Source organism: Silurus meridionalis, chromosome 26 (genome assembly GCF_014805685.1).
Source record: "Silurus meridionalis isolate SWU-2019-XX chromosome 26, ASM1480568v1, whole genome shotgun sequence".
NCBI lineage: Eukaryota > Metazoa > Chordata > Actinopteri > Siluriformes > Siluridae > Silurus > Silurus meridionalis.
The window spans coordinates 940,288-959,075 of record NC_060909.1 but is presented as its reverse complement, the minus strand read 5'-3'; the positions used below and the strand labels follow the sequence as shown (position 1 = coordinate 959,075).

Below are 18,788 nucleotides of genomic sequence, written 5' to 3'. Positions count from 1 at the left end.
ATACTGTATATTAATATTCTTAATTCTCAGAACTCTTCATACCATTTCACTCAGTACTGTTGCACCTTAATGCACACTACGTATCTTTGTGTATTTTTGCACACCTACTGTAAGATATTTATTCTACTTGTTATCATTCGTCTTCCATATTTTTTTTAAATAAAAAATACCGTACGCTAATATGTCCTCTATGTAAATATTTATATCATTTCATATATATATATATATATACTCACACATGCACTTCTGCTCCCATCTGTAAATAATTATAACTTACTAATGCCTCATTATTACTTTTTCTCTCCTTTTTCATCTTATTGTTTAAAAATAAAACACAGGATGCTAAGCACCATAAACATTTATGATCACACAGCTGGATGTGAGTCTTTACACCATTATAATGCTTCACTCTGATTTTGTGTATTAAAGAAAATCCCAACACAAACAATCAATCGTTTTTATAAAAACCTCACACCCGTTAATCTGGTTACAAACGTCCATCTCACAGTTAAAGCTAAAGAGTTCAGGTACAGATTTGAGCTGCATCTGATACACAGATGTGCTGCCACACGATTGGCTGATTAAATAACCACATCAGGAAACGTCCACATCCACCCACACAGTCTTTTTACTTTTATAAGCAAAACCTAGAAAACTAAAGAAGATCATTCATAATGCAGACGCTCGTCTCTGCATCGTTCTCATCACGGCAGGCTCCTGCGATCCACGACTCGAGGGACTCGCTGGATTGCTCTGCGATTACATCAATACGTGAGAGGCTTTTAAACAGACTGACGGTGAAAATGGAAATGATGCTGCAGCACGGATTACGTTTTTTTTATGTTGAAGAAACTTCCATTAGTATAATCGAGATCATCAAACTAATATTAAAGAAGTAAATAAATGACGATTTCATTTATTAGGAGAAAAAAAGCCTTTCAAACCTGCCTGTCCCTTTGTGAAATAGTAATGGCACCCCACAGTTTAGAGGCATTAAAGTTTGATAAAATTGCAAAAACAATAATCAGATTTTGCGTACCTGCGTGTCGGCGTTGAGGACTTTGATCCTCTGGGTGGAGATGAAGAGGTCCACCTCAGTCAGCGTCTGCACGTCTCCTTCAGAGTTCTACACACAAACGTACAGATACAAATACATTATGGATGAGAAAATGCTCATGACTGGCACCCTGGAGCCCTCAGAACCTCATGTAGACCCCTGGGTCTGGGCCTGAAGAGAACACGCTCCGTGGTCTCCATCAAAAGCATTTCAAATACATGAATCACAGACTAACAGAGACACGCCGGGCTTCCAGGGGCCGCGATGCATTTACAGCAAATGGAGTTATAAAGTTTCAGAAATATGCTGCTGAACTACGTCTCTCATGAGCTCCTGCACGTCACATGACCTGGTCACGTGTGCGCACTAATCATGTGTTCTGTATCACTTTAATTAGCACATGGTGATGAGTCTCGCACGGTTCAGATTACGTTCTCAAGGATTTGTTTCCCGTTACTGCATGACAAAAGGTCAGACTTAAACCCACGTGATAATTAAAGTGACGAGGAACTGCTTAAAGTGAATAGTGACACGTAACCAGGTCATGTGACATGCGGTAGAAAATGGAGACCGGTTCTGAGGCATAATCCTGACATTAATCATCCCGAATAAGACGGAACAGGAAATGAAATGGAGAAAAAAAAACAGTCAGTGTGTAGAACACGTACCACACGCATGGACACACAGACGTTCTGATATTAACACACAACGAGGACATGCTCAGTGTATAGAACACGTACCACACACATGGACACACAGACGTTCTGATATTAACACACAACGAGGACATGCTCAGTGTATAGAACACGTACCACACACATGGACACACAGACGTTCTGATATTAACACACAACGAGGACATGCTCAGTGAGTGGAGAAACATACAAGATTAATAACTTAAAAATGGAAAAGCTCATAGAGGTAATACAAGCAGCCACACAGGAAATGACTGTATTGTGTGTGTGTGTGTGTGTGTGTGTGTGTGTGTGTGTGTGTGTGTGTGTGTGTGTGTGTGTGTGTGTAAAAGAGAAATCCAGAGCTGTATGGACTGAGGGAGGAACTTAGGAGCTGCTGCTATGAATAGAAACCAGATTGCAGCTTTTGTATTAATTGAACTTGTATTAATTATTAAAGTGATTATAAAAACATCAGCCCACAATATTACAATTTACTATTATTTACTTCTAGTTATCTACAGTTATTACTATTATCTCACCAATTTGTATTTATGATACAGTTAATATCGTATCGTTAAAAATATAATCCTATGCAATAAGTGGTACTGGAGCTCAGTGGTTGAGCAAAGCCTGTAACCCCTCCAGGGGGCGCTGTATCATGGTTGACCCTGCACTTTGAACCCAGCTTCCTAAAATCACTAAAATATGCACAGAAAAAATATAACAGTGCTGTAGAAGTGCATGTGACAAGTATAACGCACTTCTCTTTTCTTTCTTTATTAACCGCCACCTTCCTAAATAATCTGCGTTGGAATTAAAAAGACAAATAAACCCGTATAAAATTAAATCACTTTAAAGACCAAATTGAATCAATTAAACACCAAATGAGTTAATTATGTCACTAAAATATGGGACATTTAGACATTTAACTTGTCCTTCTAGTGCATTCATTGGTTAAGAGGTTGGACTGTTGGGCCCTTAAGCAAGGCCCTTAACCTTCAGTTGCTCAGCTGTATGAAGAGCATCTGCTAAATGTAAATAAACATTCTCAGTAAAAAAGTTCAAATATACACTGTATGGACAAAAGTATTTGGACACCTGACTTTTCCAGCCATAGGTGGATCTTCTCCAAACTGTTCCAACAAATCTAGAGGTACACAACTGTACAGGACGTCTTTGGATGCGGTCCCTTGAACTAGGAGCCCAAACCTGTTCCAGCATGAAGATCTGCTTTACATGAGTTGGAGTGGAAGATCTCCTGCTGTGGAACTCTAAACCCTGTTGAACAATGAATGACCCCAGGCCTCCTGACCTTCTCACCTACATCAGCACCTGACTTTACTAACACCCCTGTGTTTCCGAATAGCACAAATCTCCACAAAATCTAGTGGAGCATCTTCCCAGAAGAGTGGAGCTTCTTAGAAAATCACAATCTTATGCTCAGCTGTAAACAAACTCTTGTCCATATAGTGTATATTAGACGTATATCCACTCCCACCTCCTGTGTGTGTTATAATGGATCTTCTCCAAACTGATCTCCTGCGTGGTGAGAAACCTCCTGCCATTTCAGCGTCTGTGTCTGATTTCTACCACTGATATACTGAAACTCAGGAAGGATCCATGACAACTGAATGGATGAAGCTACCAAGCTTTTGATATGTTTTATATCTCATAGGATATGAAAAAGATGATGAGGGGAAAAAAGCAGATGAAAGGATGAACATGCAGGTACAGGACGAGGGGGGGATGCGATAGACGGTCCTTGTTAGCTGTTAATCGCATGCAAGTTTGTGATTACACACCGCCTTTTTCTTGATTTTGGCCGCCTTCTGAACTCTCTGTTCAGGAGTACAGGGGTCATCGCATGTGGGAGCGGGCAAAAGGAAGTGGAGGGGAAAAGGGAAGTCCAAAGAAAAGAAACGAGCGTGTTAGAACGAACAGGAAAGAGAACATAAACAGCCAAAAACATCAGGAGTGCAATAAAAATTGGTCCATGAGATCCATGAGATGCACAATTCTCACTAAAAATAAACAAAAGCTCTTTTGCTCTGATGAAGACAGACGAATCCGTCTGGCATGAAAAATATCAGGGTTCATAACCGATATGCATGGAGAACATCTCTCATCATCTCTGAGTCAGCCTGTGTGTGTGTGTGTGTGTGTGTGTGTGTGTGTGTAAAACACCTTGTTCACTGTACACAATTCACACTTTAAATGCAACACACATGCTGTTTGTTTGATAAAGACATCATGCTGCACTTGTTGTCTGGATCACACAGATGTGATCTGCACCAGGGGACCATTCCAGGAGGCCCCGGCATTACACACGTGTTATATATCATACGTCTTATTCCTTCTGCAGCACTGGACTGAATCCGTCCATCCTCCTTTCTGTTTATCAGTAATTCAGACAAAGCGAATTAAAACAAAAAGCAATAAAACTCTTATGAAGTCAGTTGAAGACGATTGTAACAGCGACATCGTCACAAAGCAGATTTACACACGAGTGTATTGTGACGTGTACCGGACAAACTGTGTGTGAATCCTACAAACAGCCCAACAACAGCACAAATCCAGCGTCAGAGGTGCCGATACACGAGCAAAAAACTCCCTCAAACCAGTAAATACACTACGACTGATTCATTAAACAAACAAACAAACAAACAAATAAATAAGATGATCGATTATTTGACTCACAAAAAATTCTCACAAGACAAACACAAATAACAAAATGAAAATCAAACAAATCAATCGGGGTGTAGTTCGTTTTTACAAAAAGCTAACCAGTGTCAACATTAAATTCTCGAGTCATTTCACTCTGACACACAGCTCTGAAAGTGTCCTACACCTGTAACATCTGGAAGGCTTGATTTTTTCGCCACTTCCGTGAGTTGTTCTGCGGCTGCACAGTGTCGTCTCACTACCGTATTTTCACGTATATAAGACGCACCCTGGGTGAGGGGGATGTAAAACTTTCTATAAAACTCGTCTTATATACGCGAAAATACGGTAGTGAGACGGTGACGTGGCAAAAGCCGGCGATTGGTCATGCGGATCGAGATAACCGATGTTAAGTGGCAAATCCGCCCCCCTCGTGCTCGAGATATCACGGTTCGTCGACATAAAAGAATCGACATAACCGATTAAAACTCTAAGACAAAGCGAGTATTTGCCGGTTCCACTTCAAAAACTTCGACTTAATAGTGTTGGCGAGTTCACCGAGGTCGAGATCAGTGGGTTCCACTGTAATTTCTTATATGTTCTCTTTTCTTTCATTTTGCTCATATTTCTCATATACTGCACTCACGAGTCTACAGTTTACTCTGAAGCTGAATGAGTGCTAAATGCTGCTCTGCAGAAACTTGAGGAACACTTTGAGTGTGAGAATTTAGCAGATGGAAATCAAGCTGGGACTCGGATTAGACCTTCACAAACAGAGAGAAGAAAGAACCTTCTTCATCACCAAGTCTGAAACAGAACTGCACTGTCAGCGTCATTTTGGGTACAAATGAGTGAAACAACACAGGGATGATCGTTTAATCACCTTATAATTTTTATAAAAGGATTAGGATTGGATTAGGATTGGATTAGGATTGGATTAGCATTGAATTAGGATTGGATTAGAATTGTTCAGATTAAATAAAAGATATGAGACCATGAGCCGGCACACAGAGTCACACAGAAAATAATAAACTTCAAAGCTGCTTTGAGAAAATGTTCATTATTAAAAATGTTCTACAAGTAAAAATGAAATTAATTGAAACTAAATAAATAACTGAATAAAAATAATTAATTAATAAAACATTTATTAATTAACCGATTCATAAAATAAAATCGTACAGTATAAACATTAAAGAAATAAATGATTAAGGTAATTGCTTATTGATGAATTAAAAATACAAAATTAAAGACAAAAATAAATAAACAAACAAACAAGCTCATGAATCAATTAAAAAGGAAAAATAAATAAACAAAAAATAAATAAATAAACACAATATGATGAATTTACTAATTAGTAGTTAATTAAATTATTGATTAAATCACTCGTTCGTTGTGTCACAGACTCCAAGAGCAGACGCGCCACATGAAATAAATAGAAATAAAATTATAGAGGTATAGAGAAAAAAACATATACATGAAATTATGTTTATGTATTAAAAATAACATTTTAGAGATACATGTATGGGAATAAGATTATAGAAATACAAGAATAGAAATAAAATTATGAAGATAAATTAAGATTTGAATATATATATTAATATATTTACTCTCTGAAGCTGCTTTGTGACAATGTCTACTAAAAACGCTATAAAAATATATAATAATAATAATAATAATAATAATAATAATAATAATAATAATAACAACAATTATTTCATTGAATATAAAATGTAAAATGACAGTAATAAATGAAAGAATGCAGGTTGTAACTGTGGTGCGTGTGGAGCTTCACGCTTCAGGCCGTGTTGTTTATTAGATTATATGAAGATCATCTCCGCTTTCCCCCTCGGCATGTGTTACCTATTCAACTTTGTTTTTGTGCGACAGCCCAGGCATCTTTGTACATGGATACACGTTTAGTAATCACGTCACGTCTCAAAAACACTCAGCTCTCTCTCCCCCTCTCTCTCTCTCCCCACTCCTCCCTCACCCCCTCTCTCTCTCTCTCTCCTCCTCTCTCTCCTCTCTCTCTCTCTCTCCCCACTCCCCCTCCCCTCTCTCTCTCCTCTCTCTCTCTCCCCACTCCTCCCTCCCTCTCTCTCCCTCCCTCTCTCTCTCTCCTCTCTCTCCTCTCTCTCTCTCCCTCTCCCCACTCCCTCCTCTCTCTCCCTCTCGCTCTCTCTCCCCACTCCTCCCTCACCCCCTCTCTCTCCTCCTCTCTCTCCCTCCCTCCTCTCTCTCTCCTCTCTCTCTCTCTCTCTCCCCACTCCTCCTCTCTCTCCCTCTCTCTCTCCCCACTCCTCCCTCACCCCCTCTCTCTCCCTCCTCTCTCTCTCTCCTCTCTCTCTCCCCACTCCTCCTCCCTCTCTCTCTCTCTCTCTCTCTCTCTCTCCTCTCTCTCTCCTCTCTCTCCTCTCTCTCTCTCCCCACTCCTCCCTCACCCCCTCTCTCTCTCTCTCTCTCTCTCTCTCTCCCTCCTCTCTCTCCTCTCTCTCTCTCTCTCTCCCTCCCTCTCTCTCTCTCCCCCACTCCCTCTCTCCCTCTCCCTCTCTCTCCCTCTCCCTCTCTTCCTCTCCCTCTCTCTTTCCATTTAACAGAGGGCATGAACCTGCCTCTCACACTCATGTCCACTCCCTCAGACTGCAGGACCCCTGACCAGCTTGTGGAGAAGAGCAGCTTCATTCTCCTGCTTTATTTAGATGCATGAGAAACAGTGAAACAGTCGACCAGGCTGAAACCATCTCAGATCATTTTACACTCAGAGGATAGATTCTGGGTTCAACCTTATTTTTCTCTGTACAAAAAAAAAACATCCCTTGTGAGAGAAACAGAGACACGGAGACACGAGAAGAAGCAGCAATAAGCATTGCATAAATACTGCATCAGCATTGGCTGGAGGCTCCAGCTCAATAAAACATCAAGCTTGTGTCTGTGAAGCAGTTCTGAAGCGGACTCGTCTGCTGTACATGGCTTGACAGACGATTTATAAAAAAAATAAAAATAATAATAATAAAATCTTTTAGTTTAAAAGTTTTGATAAAAAAAAAAAAAGACAGATATTCTTCTTGCTGGTTTGAGATGGAAAAAAGTCTCTGTTAATACCAATCATGCGTGCTTCTGATCGCTTGTGCTACAGCAGTGTGCACTCCGTGGTGTCGTTTCTTCTCCTGATCACTTTCACACCTTTTCCACCGACTCTCAGTTTATCCCCATTTTCTTTTTTACAACTTCAGAGACATTTTTTGCTTCGAAACGTGAAACGTTTGAATGGAGAGAAACGGGTGCAGACGTGTCAATGGGCTGCTGCGGGAAAAACAGAGCTGCAGTGGAGCACAAACTCTTCAGTAGAATGAGAGAGTGAGGGAGAGACTCAGAGAAAATCAGTGTTTTATGGTTTCTGAGAGACACGTGCATGTTCCTTTTGTGTCTATACAATAAACTCAGTAGTGTTTAAAGATTTCCTTTGACCAGACGAATCCGCATGGTGATGAAGTGTGGAATGGGAGACGTGTTGGTTTAGGATTTCTTTCACTTTCTGGAATCTTTTCTGCTAAAAAAACCTGTTCTCCGTCTCACACATGTTCTTCTGATAGTGACACAATTGTCCCATTGGGTCTCCACAGAACTTTCTTCCACTCATTCACCGTCCAGTTCTTGTGTGTTTTGTTCTTGGCTTTTACTGAGTACAACAGGATGCACATCTCTCAAAAACCATAAAACACTCGCCATTTCTACACTTTTCAGAGGGTTTGTAAACGTGTATTTTATGGCTAATGCTTCAGCAATACTGTGAACATCAGCGGTCCCCAACCTTCTTTGCTCCACGGGCCGGTTTAATGTGGGACAATATTTTCCCGGACTGGTCTTTAATGTGTGGTGGATAAATACAACAAAATAAAATGATACAACCATAAAAACTGGTATTTCCAAATATAATAATAAACGTGAATCCACTGTGTTGTTGTTTGTTCATTTTGCTCTCTTGGGGGTTTGAGTTTAGCAGTAATGTATTATGTGTTAGCGGCCGGAGCTCCTTTAAGAAGGTAGTGGATGGAGGTAAGTCATGTGACCGGAGCTCCTTTAAGAAGGTAGTGGATGGAGGTAAGTCATGTGACTGGAGCTCCTTTAAGAAGGTAGTGGATGGAGGTAAGTCATGTGACCGGAGCTCCTTTAAGAAGGTAGTGGATGGAGGTAAGTCATGTGACTGGAGCTCCTTTAAGAAGGTAGTGGATGGAGGTAAGTCATGTGACTGGAGCTCCTTTAAGAAAGTAGTGGATGGAGGTGAGTCGTGTGACCGGAGCTCCTTTAAGAAGGTAGTGGATGGAGGTAAGACATGTGACCGGAGCTCCTTTAAGAAGGTAGTGGATGGAGGTAAGACATGTGACCGGAGCTCCTTTAAGAAGGTAGTGGATGGAGGTAAGTCATGTGACCGAGGCATGATGACCTGCATCAAGAGTGAGTCATAGAGAGATGTGGAGGAGAAAATCTGGTCATTTTCCAAAATAAAACATCGTTCAGAATCAGATCATAAATAAAACAGAAATAATGTAAGTTATATATTCTTTATGTGCGGCCCCCCGGTACCAACTGACCCACAGACCGGTGCCGGCCCGTGGCCTGGGGGTTGGAGACCAGTGGTGTATAGCGATAAATCGTGCATCTGAATCTGAACTTTAAACAAGATAAAAAAAAAAAAGTGAGAGTAAAAAAAAATGTGCAAAAGAAAATTTGAGGTAGAACGTAAAAAAAAAAAAAGAACAGATGTAAGAAAGAGAAGAAAGTGTACAAAATTATTTTAGAAAGAGAAGAAAAAAAGCGAAAAAGAGACAAAACTGAAATAAAAGAGGGGACAAAAAGAACGGAGTAAATGAGAGTAAAAGGAAAGAGAGCTAAGGAGAGAGAGAGAGAGAGAGAGAGAGAGAGAGAGAGAGAGAGAGAGAGAGAGAGAGAGAGAGAGAGAGAGAGAGAGAGAGATTTTGAGATTTAAAAAGACCTTTATTACCAAAGTTCAGGACCAACAAACGCAACCGGTAAAAAGGTTCAATTCAAGTCAATGCAGAAAAAATAATATAAAAATTAAAATAGATAAAAAAATAGAGTAAAAAGCAATTCACGTAAAAAAGGCGTTAAAGACATCTGATACATTTTGTTTTTTAAGACATGCTCTGCAAAAAATGCAGTTCACCCTCTAAAACCGAGCAGAGTGCATCTTTATTGCAGAGAGAGAAAGAGAGAGAGAGAGGAAGAGAGAGAGAGAGAGAGAGAGAGAGAGAGAGAGAGCGAGAGAATAATGAGTGAGAACACTGGAGAGAAGAAATGTTGGGTTATACTTGATGAGAAAATCCCCCTGATGGACACGAAGCCACCGAAGATATATTTATCTCCAATGCAAACTTCAGATCCATACCAGGTCATTTCAGCTCTCTGGTATTCTGACCATGTTAATGTCGATCCAAACATTAGAAAAAGAGAGAGAAAAAAGAGAGAAAGGGAGACAGAGTAGCAGTGAAGTGTTGCCATGGTTTCACTCGGAACTGCTTTTGATAGATGAGGCCGGTTTGCTGATTCGAGTCCAGTGGAAAAGTTCCAGGCGTTAAGCCCCGCCCCCTGTGCTGAGAGTGTGTTTAGAGGTAGGCCTGGTTCTGCAGCACTGACACACACACACACACACACACACACACACACACAGTATACATTATATCTAACTACACAAAGGTTTCTACAACCCCTAAAAAAGTTGTGATTTTGTGTAAAATGTACACTAAAACAATGCAATGATTCACAAATCTTATGCTGGAGAGGTGGAGAAGATCCTGGAGAGGTGGAGATATGCGCTGGAGAGAAGGAGAATGAAAGTCAGTAGGAGTAAGACAGAGTACATGTGTGTGAATGAGAGGGAGGGCAGTGGAGGGGTGCGGTTGCAGGGAGAAGAGGTGGAGAAGGTGGAGGAGTTCAGGTACCTGGGATCAACAGTGCAAAGTAATGGAGAGTGATGTTAGAGAAGTGAAGAAAAGAGTGCAGGCAGGGTGGAGTGGGTGGAGAAGAGTGATAGCAGGAGTGATTTGTGATAGAAGAGTATCTGTGAGAGTGAAAGGGAAAGTTTATAGGACTGTGGTGAGACCTGAGATGTTGTATGGATTAGAGACAGTGGCATTGAGTAAAAGACAGGAGGTGGAGCTGGAGGTAGCAGAGCTGAAGATGTTGAGATGTTTGTTGGGAGTGACGACGATGGACAGGATTAGAAATGAGTTTATTAGAGGGACAGCGCATGTAGGACGTTTTGGAGACAAGGTGAGGGAGGTGAGATTGAGATGGTTTGGACATGTGCAGAGGAGGGACATGGGGTATATCAGTAGGAGAATGCTGAGGATGGAGACACCAGGAAGGAGGAAAAGAGGAAGACCAAGGAGGAGGTTTATGGATGTGGTGAGGGAAGACATGCAGGTAGTTGGTGTGAAAGAGGCAGATGTAGAGGACAGGGGGGTATGGAAACGGATGATCCGCTGTGGCGCCCCCTAATGGGAGCAGCCGAAAGAAGAAGAAGAAGAAGATGAGATTTGCAAATCATTTTGTTTTTCTTTAGATCTTTTACAACTTTTTTTGGGAATCAGAGTCGCATGCTGATCGGTTAAGTTAGTGGTTGTAGAGTGACGCGTGTTGGACTTCTTGCCGCAGCGTTGCATCACATATGTAGGGTTGTTGAGATTAAATCAGGCAAATGACCAAAAACAGAGCAGGACACATGGGCTGGGATTAAATTCAAATCAAGGGAAACTCCTGGGTCCTAGTGTCCCATTTTTTTTGCACTAAAAAAGGTGAGACCGGAAAACAGACGAGGATAGAAAATGGATCACACCACATCTTATATCTATAGAAGAAAGAAGGTGTATAAATGACTTCAAAATCATACAGTAATCAAATGAAGGTCAAATGGCTCTGTTAGCTGTTCATTCATCATTCAACGTCAAGCTGTTTTTATTTCGGCGTATTGAGCCGAACAGGAAAAGAATAGCAGGCAACGTAGAAACACCAGATGCAGCCAGCATCCTGATCTTTGTGTGCCAGATTTCCCATTACAGGGTCCACACGGAGCTGATTTCCTTCCCATCTGTCACAGAGCGTGTTTCCTCACAAAGGGCTAATTCGGACCCTAGTTTAAAAGCTGCATTGGGAAGATAAACAGCCGTGGGATCTCTGGGGTGTGTGCTGGCCAATCTGGCAATCCCAGTTTAATTAAAAAATGGATTCTCGGAAAATATCCATTTTCTAAAAGTTTCATGGCTTTTCTACATCAAAAAGGAAAAGTTCAGTAGAGAAAAAAAACTAATAATGAACTTTTCACTTCGACTCAGCAGCAGCGCTCAAGGATGCGCCTGCGATTGGCACGGAGTGTGGCGGCTCGAATGCTGTCGTCCTTGCACAGGATAATGGAAGGAGATTACACCCTGCCACCGCTAATCCCATAAACACTGATTAGACAACATCTCCCGGGGTGTAAACAAACAAATCTCATATCAACCGAAAAAAAAACAAAAAGACTGAATGACAAATTCAGGGGAAAATCTTTTGGAAGAGAAAAGAGGAAAAGTTCAAAGTTTGACTCAAGCTTTATGGATTTAAATTCCATATTCTTACAATAAAAATAAGACAGAAAAATCCTCTGCTCATGATGATCAGTGTCTCAGCAGAGTTATTACGTCTGTGTGAAATAGTAAGTCTTGTCTAAAATCTAAAAATCTCAAGTCAATGCCTTTAAACATGGCTGCCAGTATGACTACAAGTCCCACAACACACTCTCACAACAAAGTTCACAATCTATCAGGAGTGTAATGGTTCCAAAAGTTTCACGTTCCATCCACACTGCGACATAATAACAGCGTTTCCAATTTGTCCACTTTGGAGAGCATTTTCAAAAAGACTGAAAACTCCATCTCAGTGTGGAAACAATAGGCATTTTAAACGTAAATGTATTAGTGTGGTCACGTAATAAAACTCAAGTCGAGTAAACCATGCTCCTGACCAGTGCTGCTGTCTTTCTTCTCTACAGACCTGTCCGATTCATCTCTTCAAATGAAGACCCTCTGTGTGAGGATGTTTCCACATCAACTGCCTAAAGATCTCTGAAGTTTCTGAGCAACTCAAATAGTTTGATGATGGATTTGGACTGGAATTAATATCAACCTTCTGCTACCTCGTGCTCAGGACCACAATTTGCAGGAACAGTTCTGCATTTCAGCACCTGTAACTGAACAGCACCTGAACAGTGATGGAACTGTGTTGAATAGAAATTTGGTGCCACCAGATAAAGATGGATTTCCTTTTTTTAGTCTGGTTCCTGTCAAGGATTTTTTCCTCATGCCATCTTAGAGAGTGTTTTCTTCAAGGAACAAACTTATTCATTCTTTTTGAACCTGTGTAAAGCTGATTTGAGGCAATGTCCATCGTTAAGAGCTCACTACAAATAAAAATGGTTTAAATAGAATTAAAGGGATTTATGTTCACTGTAAAGTATACGCTCACTGGAGATTGTTGTGGAATTTGGTCTCGACCTGATTTTGTACCTTGTTCATTCTCACCTGTTCCTCTGAATTCCTGTTTGTTGATCGTCCGACTATTTCACCTGTTTGTGATTGAGCCTTCTGTAATAATGAAGTCAGGGAATGTCTTTTGAGGCGAGTAAATGAGCAATAAATCGGATATGTAGTGTGTCCCGAGTTAAAATGTTAGTTTCCCTCAAACTGGCGATTTATCAGAAGTCTATAAACATTCAACAGAGACAACAGAGATGGAAACAAAAGACAGGGAGCAGGATCTGCCCTTTAGATGCTTGTTGAGCACTTTAGGTTTCACAGAATCACTTAAGAACCCAGTCATGTCTGGATAGAAAAATCCATGCTCCTCCAGGTGCAGGTTAAATCCAGCCAACTAAATCTGTCCAACCACAAAGTTCTGAGCATCTAAGCAAAACTACCGCACCAGATGTTGATGCCTCCACCACTAAAACACACACGAATTAAAACATATCTGTCTCTGTACCTTGACTCGGCTCACGGCCTCCTGCGCCTGCATCATGCGGATGTTTTTGGACGGGTTCCTCTCTGACAGCAGCTGTGTGGAACCCAGGTAGTTGGCAGCGAAGATGATCCCATCGATGAGGTCTTCAGGCTCACATGGCCCTGGTACTGAGGGAATTTAGGCACAACAAGAGCCTCATCAGAGAAAACTCATGGAGAAAACGTTCTTGAGTCTGAAGTTTCAATTTTCTCATCTGTTTATTAAAGTGTCTGATGGAGCCACTCAACAGGAGGGTTCTTCATGACCCGAATCAGACTCGATTCTCCATTCCAAAAAAATATCATGTAGATATATAAGTCATGTAGCTTTTATTGTAGTCTGTACGAAACAGTTAGTTTGTGTGTTCATCACTTGGTAGAAAAAAAATGACTAATAATAAAACAAACTACACATAAACATTTCAATGACATTGTTACAGCAGGGTTGAGGTCGAGGGTCAGCTGTGGACAGACAGGAAGCCGCAGGTGAACCTGTAGGTAACGTGTAATGATTCTGACCTGGAGCTTATAATCAGAACCTGCACCACAAACTCCCAGACCACCTATAAGCATTAGGAGACCTCCCATCAACCACTAAAGAATTAACTCGAGTCGTCCTTGAATAATAGATGCATTAAAATGATCGTGCTGCTGCTGCTGGTACACGGCGAAACTGTTGATTCCTCTTCTTCTTATTATTCTTATTATTCTAATAAATAATTATTAAGATTATAATATTATTAATAATAATTAATAAGTATAATATAATCAATATCATTCATAATAATGCATAATATTAATTATATTATTAGTATTATTATCTTTATTATTCATTAATAATACTATTAATAATTAACATTATTATTAAAGTAGATGCATGTTTATTTACAATATTAGATCTGAGCGTAAAAGGATTGTTTTTTTGTAAATTTGCATTAATAGAAATATGAACATTTTGATCATCTCATTAGTAACTGTTCAGCTCTAAGTGGACTCAGGGTTTCCTCCTCAAGCCACAGGGAGGTTTTTCTTCACTACAGTCGCCACTCGATCAGAGATAAACTTATAATTATAAGGAACCAGAGACAAGAAGTAGTGAAGTACAAATACTTCCTTATTGTACTTTTTCTGGTATCAGTTCTTTACTTTCACTATTTATTTTTACTTGTTGCTTTCACTCAATAACATTACAAATATCTGTAAATCAGACTTCAGTTTAAATCTATTTGGTGACATCATCAATATTTTTCTTCTCATTGCACCGTTTTCAGCTCATTGGCCTGTTTCTTGTCATTGTGGCTTTTTCAAATTCAAATTCAAATAAAAAATAAATTTGAATTTGAATCTCCCACTGAGAACAGAGACGTTCCTGATCATCATCATCTTTTCTCTGCTTGTGTTCTATATGGTGGATCTTCAGCCTGGATTCAATCATTAGAGAACAACATCTGAAATTATTTTATATTAATATATTTAAATGATGTGAGGTTCAGTTTCCAGCGTGACACTAAAACAGGTAGTAATAATCACTAGTTTTTACTGAAGAACATGTCAGAGCCCAAACATCTTTACTTTCACTTGAGTGAAAAAGTGCAGTCAGAAACATCTTTTAAAACATCAGGATCTGCACTTCTACTGAGTGAAGGATGTGTGGACTTTTGCCGTCTCTGTAAGAAACTAAATTATACGTTCTTTTACATATATGTGATAGAAGAGTATCTGTGAGTGTGAAAGGGAAAGTTTATAGGACTGTGGTGAGACCTGAGATGTTGTATGGATTAGAGACAGTGGCATTGAGTAAAAGACAGGAGGTGGAGCTGGAGGTAGCAGAGCTGAAGATGTTGAGATGTTTGTTGGGAGTGGACAGGATTAGAAATGAGTTTATTAGAGGGACAGCGCATGTAGGACGTTTTAGAGACAAGGTGAGGGAGGTGAGATTGAGATGGTTTGGACATGTGCAGAGGAGGGACATGGGGTATATCAGTAGGAGAATGCTGAGGATGGAGCCACCAGGTAGGAGGAAAAGAGGAAGACCAAGGAGGAGGTTTATGGATGTGGTGAGGGAAGACATGCAGGTAGATGGTGTGAAAGAGGCAGATGTAGAGGACAGGGGGGGATGGAGACGGACGACCTGCTGTGGCGCCCCCTAATGGGAGAAGCCGAAAGAAGAAGAAGAAGAAGAAGAAGTTTATATCTAACGTATGACATTTTCCTGACTGGACGATGTGTAAAAATCTTTCTTTGTATTATTATTAATGTTTCTAGAAGCCTCTGTCACTAAGATCATTTGTTTGTGTATGTTCCACAATGCAGTGTTTGCACTGAAGTGTCATGTTAATCCTCCTCAGGTCGTGTATAAGGAATGTTTTACACCCTACTGCAGTCCTACTTATATATATATATATATACTGTATATATTGCTAACTCTATTTCATTGGATCTGTACTTGTATTCGGCAAAATGACAAAGTTGAGTCTAATCTAATAAGCTTGCAAAGTAATCTTCTTTCGGTTCTGTTTTCAGCTTTGACTAATCTACTGAATCTCCCGCTTTCATGTCTTTTTTTTCATGTTCATGCTGCTGAGGAACACGGCGACAATCAGAAAGGGTTTTTCTCGGAGTGTTGAAGTGACGATATCCTGATCTAAAGAAACCAATTTACTCGGTCATTATGCAAATTGCTAAAAAAAACGCATTAAAAACACTTTTTTTGTACGAGTCGCATACTTTCATTAAGGCACCATGTTTTTTTTTACATGGTATTTCTGCTGTCGAGATGATTAACATGACGTGAAGACATTTCAGGAAAAGATCAACAAAAGCAGGAGAGAGAAGTACAAAGTGTCCGCTTACCATCGACGAAGCTGGGGAAAGACGCCGTCTTCTTCGATGGCTGGGAAACAAGAAGAAAACGAATGAAGATGAAACGTGTGTGTGTTTAAACATTTTAAAAAGATATGACAGATACACAATGATACACTATAAGGACAAAAGTGTGGACACCTGAGCATGAGATTGGTACAGTGTGTGCTTCTTTTTGAACATCCCAGTCCACATCTAATCCCTATCTGCTGTTATAATGAGCTCCACTCTTCTGGAAAGATGTTCCACTAGATGTTGTGGTGATTTTGGCTACAAGAGTGTTAATAAATTTAGGTGCTGATGTAGTTGAGAAGGTGAGGAGGCCTGGGGTGCAGTCAGCGTTCACATTCATTGTACAATGTGGTTGGAGTTCTACAGCAGGAGATCTTCCAGTCCAAACCATGTAAAGCAGATCTTTATGGATGAACAGGTTTGGATCTACTAGTTTAAGTGAAGGGAGAATATCATTCTTCTGCATCCAGAGACACTTGTGTGCCTCCAACCTTCTGGTGAAGAACCACATATGGCTTGGAAGGTCAGGTGTCCCAAAACGTTTGTCAATACAGTGTATCTAATTGGTGAATGGCTCACGAGAAGGTCATTCAGTGTTAAATCGGACACACAATGTACAGAGTCATATCAATTATTCATCGTCTGATCTACAGTTTTGTGGTGAGGTCTCTGAGGAAAACACAGCACAGCATTCGCTTTATCAAAACCACCTCAGTGTCTGCATTGATAAAGTATCTTCACCCATTAAAGGCACTCTGGGAGAAAAGCCCCAAAGCTGCATCCATCAGGGTAATTAAATGAAGGCCACGCAGGACGAAATGTACAGATTCTTAAAAATAAAAAGTTATCTATCCCTGGATCATCTTCCTGCACAGTGACCTCGAAAAGTTCCTCTCCACATTACACTGCAGAAAAATATCTCATATTATATATATATATATATATATATATATATATATATATATATATATATCAGGTTTCGCAGCTACTTAAGAAGAAAAAGAACTCTTGACCCAGAACCTGAAACATAGACGAAAAAGAGTTGCTCTAGAAATTGAGACGGAGCAGATTGTGGAGCTCTTGGAAGAAAGACCTGGAGAAGACCTCTCCAATCAAATCCAACACCCCGCAGCCTTAATAGAGCCGTTGTTCTGCTCGGTGAGGAGCCAAATTTGCAGACTGTGTGTTCGAATGCATCTGAATACAAATGGCACACTAATTATTCTCAAAGCAATTACCCAGAAAAAATGACTCCACTTGAGCAATTTCGGCTCCTCCAACATGTGCTACATGAGATGAAATGAACACATTAGTCTGTGTAACCCTGAGAGACCAAAATATCTGATTTTCATGTGCTATCTAAAAAACTGTGTGTGTGTGTGTGTGTGTGTGTGTGTGTGTGTGTGTGTGTGTGTGTGTGTGTGTGTGTGTGTGTGTGTGTGTGTGTGTGTGTGTCTGTGTGTCTGTGTGTAAAAAGGTCTTTTTATTACCAGTTTCATCCAGAGTCAGACAGCGATTGTAGACAATTCCTAAAGACCTCACTGAGCTCCATGAAAGAGTTTTGCATGTGGTGGAACATAAATAACTAAAATTCATTGGTGTCATTATTGGTAACTCGTTTAAATAAATACTCTGGCACTACTTTATCTTGGGGTGTTATTCGGAGCAGCAGATTTCTAGATGCAACGAGCCGTACCTAAAATAACGGATACTATCGGTTATTGTGATCCATAACGAGTCGTTATGTGACGAGTCGTTTGTGAATGATTCATTCATTTTTAACGAGTCTTTAATATGACTCAGAAGTCTCAAAGAGCGGGTTAGGGTAAGGGTTAGGGTAAGGTTTAGGGTAAGGGTTAGGGTGAGGGTTAGGGTAAGGGTTAGGGTTAGGGTAAGGGTAAGGGTTAGGGTAAGGGTAAGGTTTAGGGTAAGGGTTAGGGTAAGGGTAAGGGTTAGAGTTATGGTTAGGGTAGGGGTTAGGGTAAGGGTAAGGGTTAGGGTTAGGGTTAGGGTTAGGGTAAGGGTTAGGGTTATGGTTATGGTTAGGGTAAGGGTTAGAGTTATGGTTAGGGTAGGGGTTAGGGTTATGGTTAGGTAAGGGTTAGAGTTATGGTTAGGGTAAGGGTTAGGGTAAGGGTAAGGGTTAGGGTAAGGGTTATGGTTAGGGTAAGGGTTAGAGTTATGGTTGGGGTAAGGGTTAGAGTTATGGTTAGGGTAAGGGTAAGGGTTAGGGTAGGGTTATGGTTAGGGTAAGGGTTAGGGTAAGGGTTAGAGTTATGGTTAGGGTAAGGGTTAGAGTTATGGTTAGGGTAAGGGTTATGGTTAGGGTAAGGGTTAGAGTTATGGTTAGGGTAAGGGTTAGGGTTATGGTTAGGGTAAGCATTATGGTTAGGGTAAGGGTTAGGTTAGAGTTATGGTTAGAGTAAGGGTAAGGGTTAGGGTTAGAGTTATGGTTAGGGTAAGGGT

The 18,788-nt window shown here is 40.4% G+C and overlaps 1 protein-coding gene across 3 annotated transcripts in view; it reads right to left on the bottom strand.

Moving 5' to 3' along the window:
- Positions 1 to 18,788, bottom strand: part of apba2b (amyloid beta (A4) precursor protein-binding, family A, member 2b) — a 113,617-nt gene that overhangs the window by 17,293 nt on the left and 77,536 nt on the right. For 2 of the 3 annotated variants that reach the window (XM_046840569.1, XM_046840570.1), the window contains 4 exons: positions 16,302 to 16,341; positions 13,432 to 13,577; positions 3,537 to 3,572; positions 1,040 to 1,126 (listed from right to left, as the gene is read on the bottom strand). In XM_046840569.1, the coding sequence (XP_046696525.1) occupies positions 1,040 to 1,126; positions 3,537 to 3,572; positions 13,432 to 13,577; positions 16,302 to 16,341 (309 nt within the window). The remainder of the gene's footprint in view (positions 1 to 1,039; positions 1,127 to 3,536; positions 3,573 to 13,431; positions 13,578 to 16,301; positions 16,342 to 18,788) is intronic. The other variant, XM_046840571.1, reaches the window with a different exon arrangement.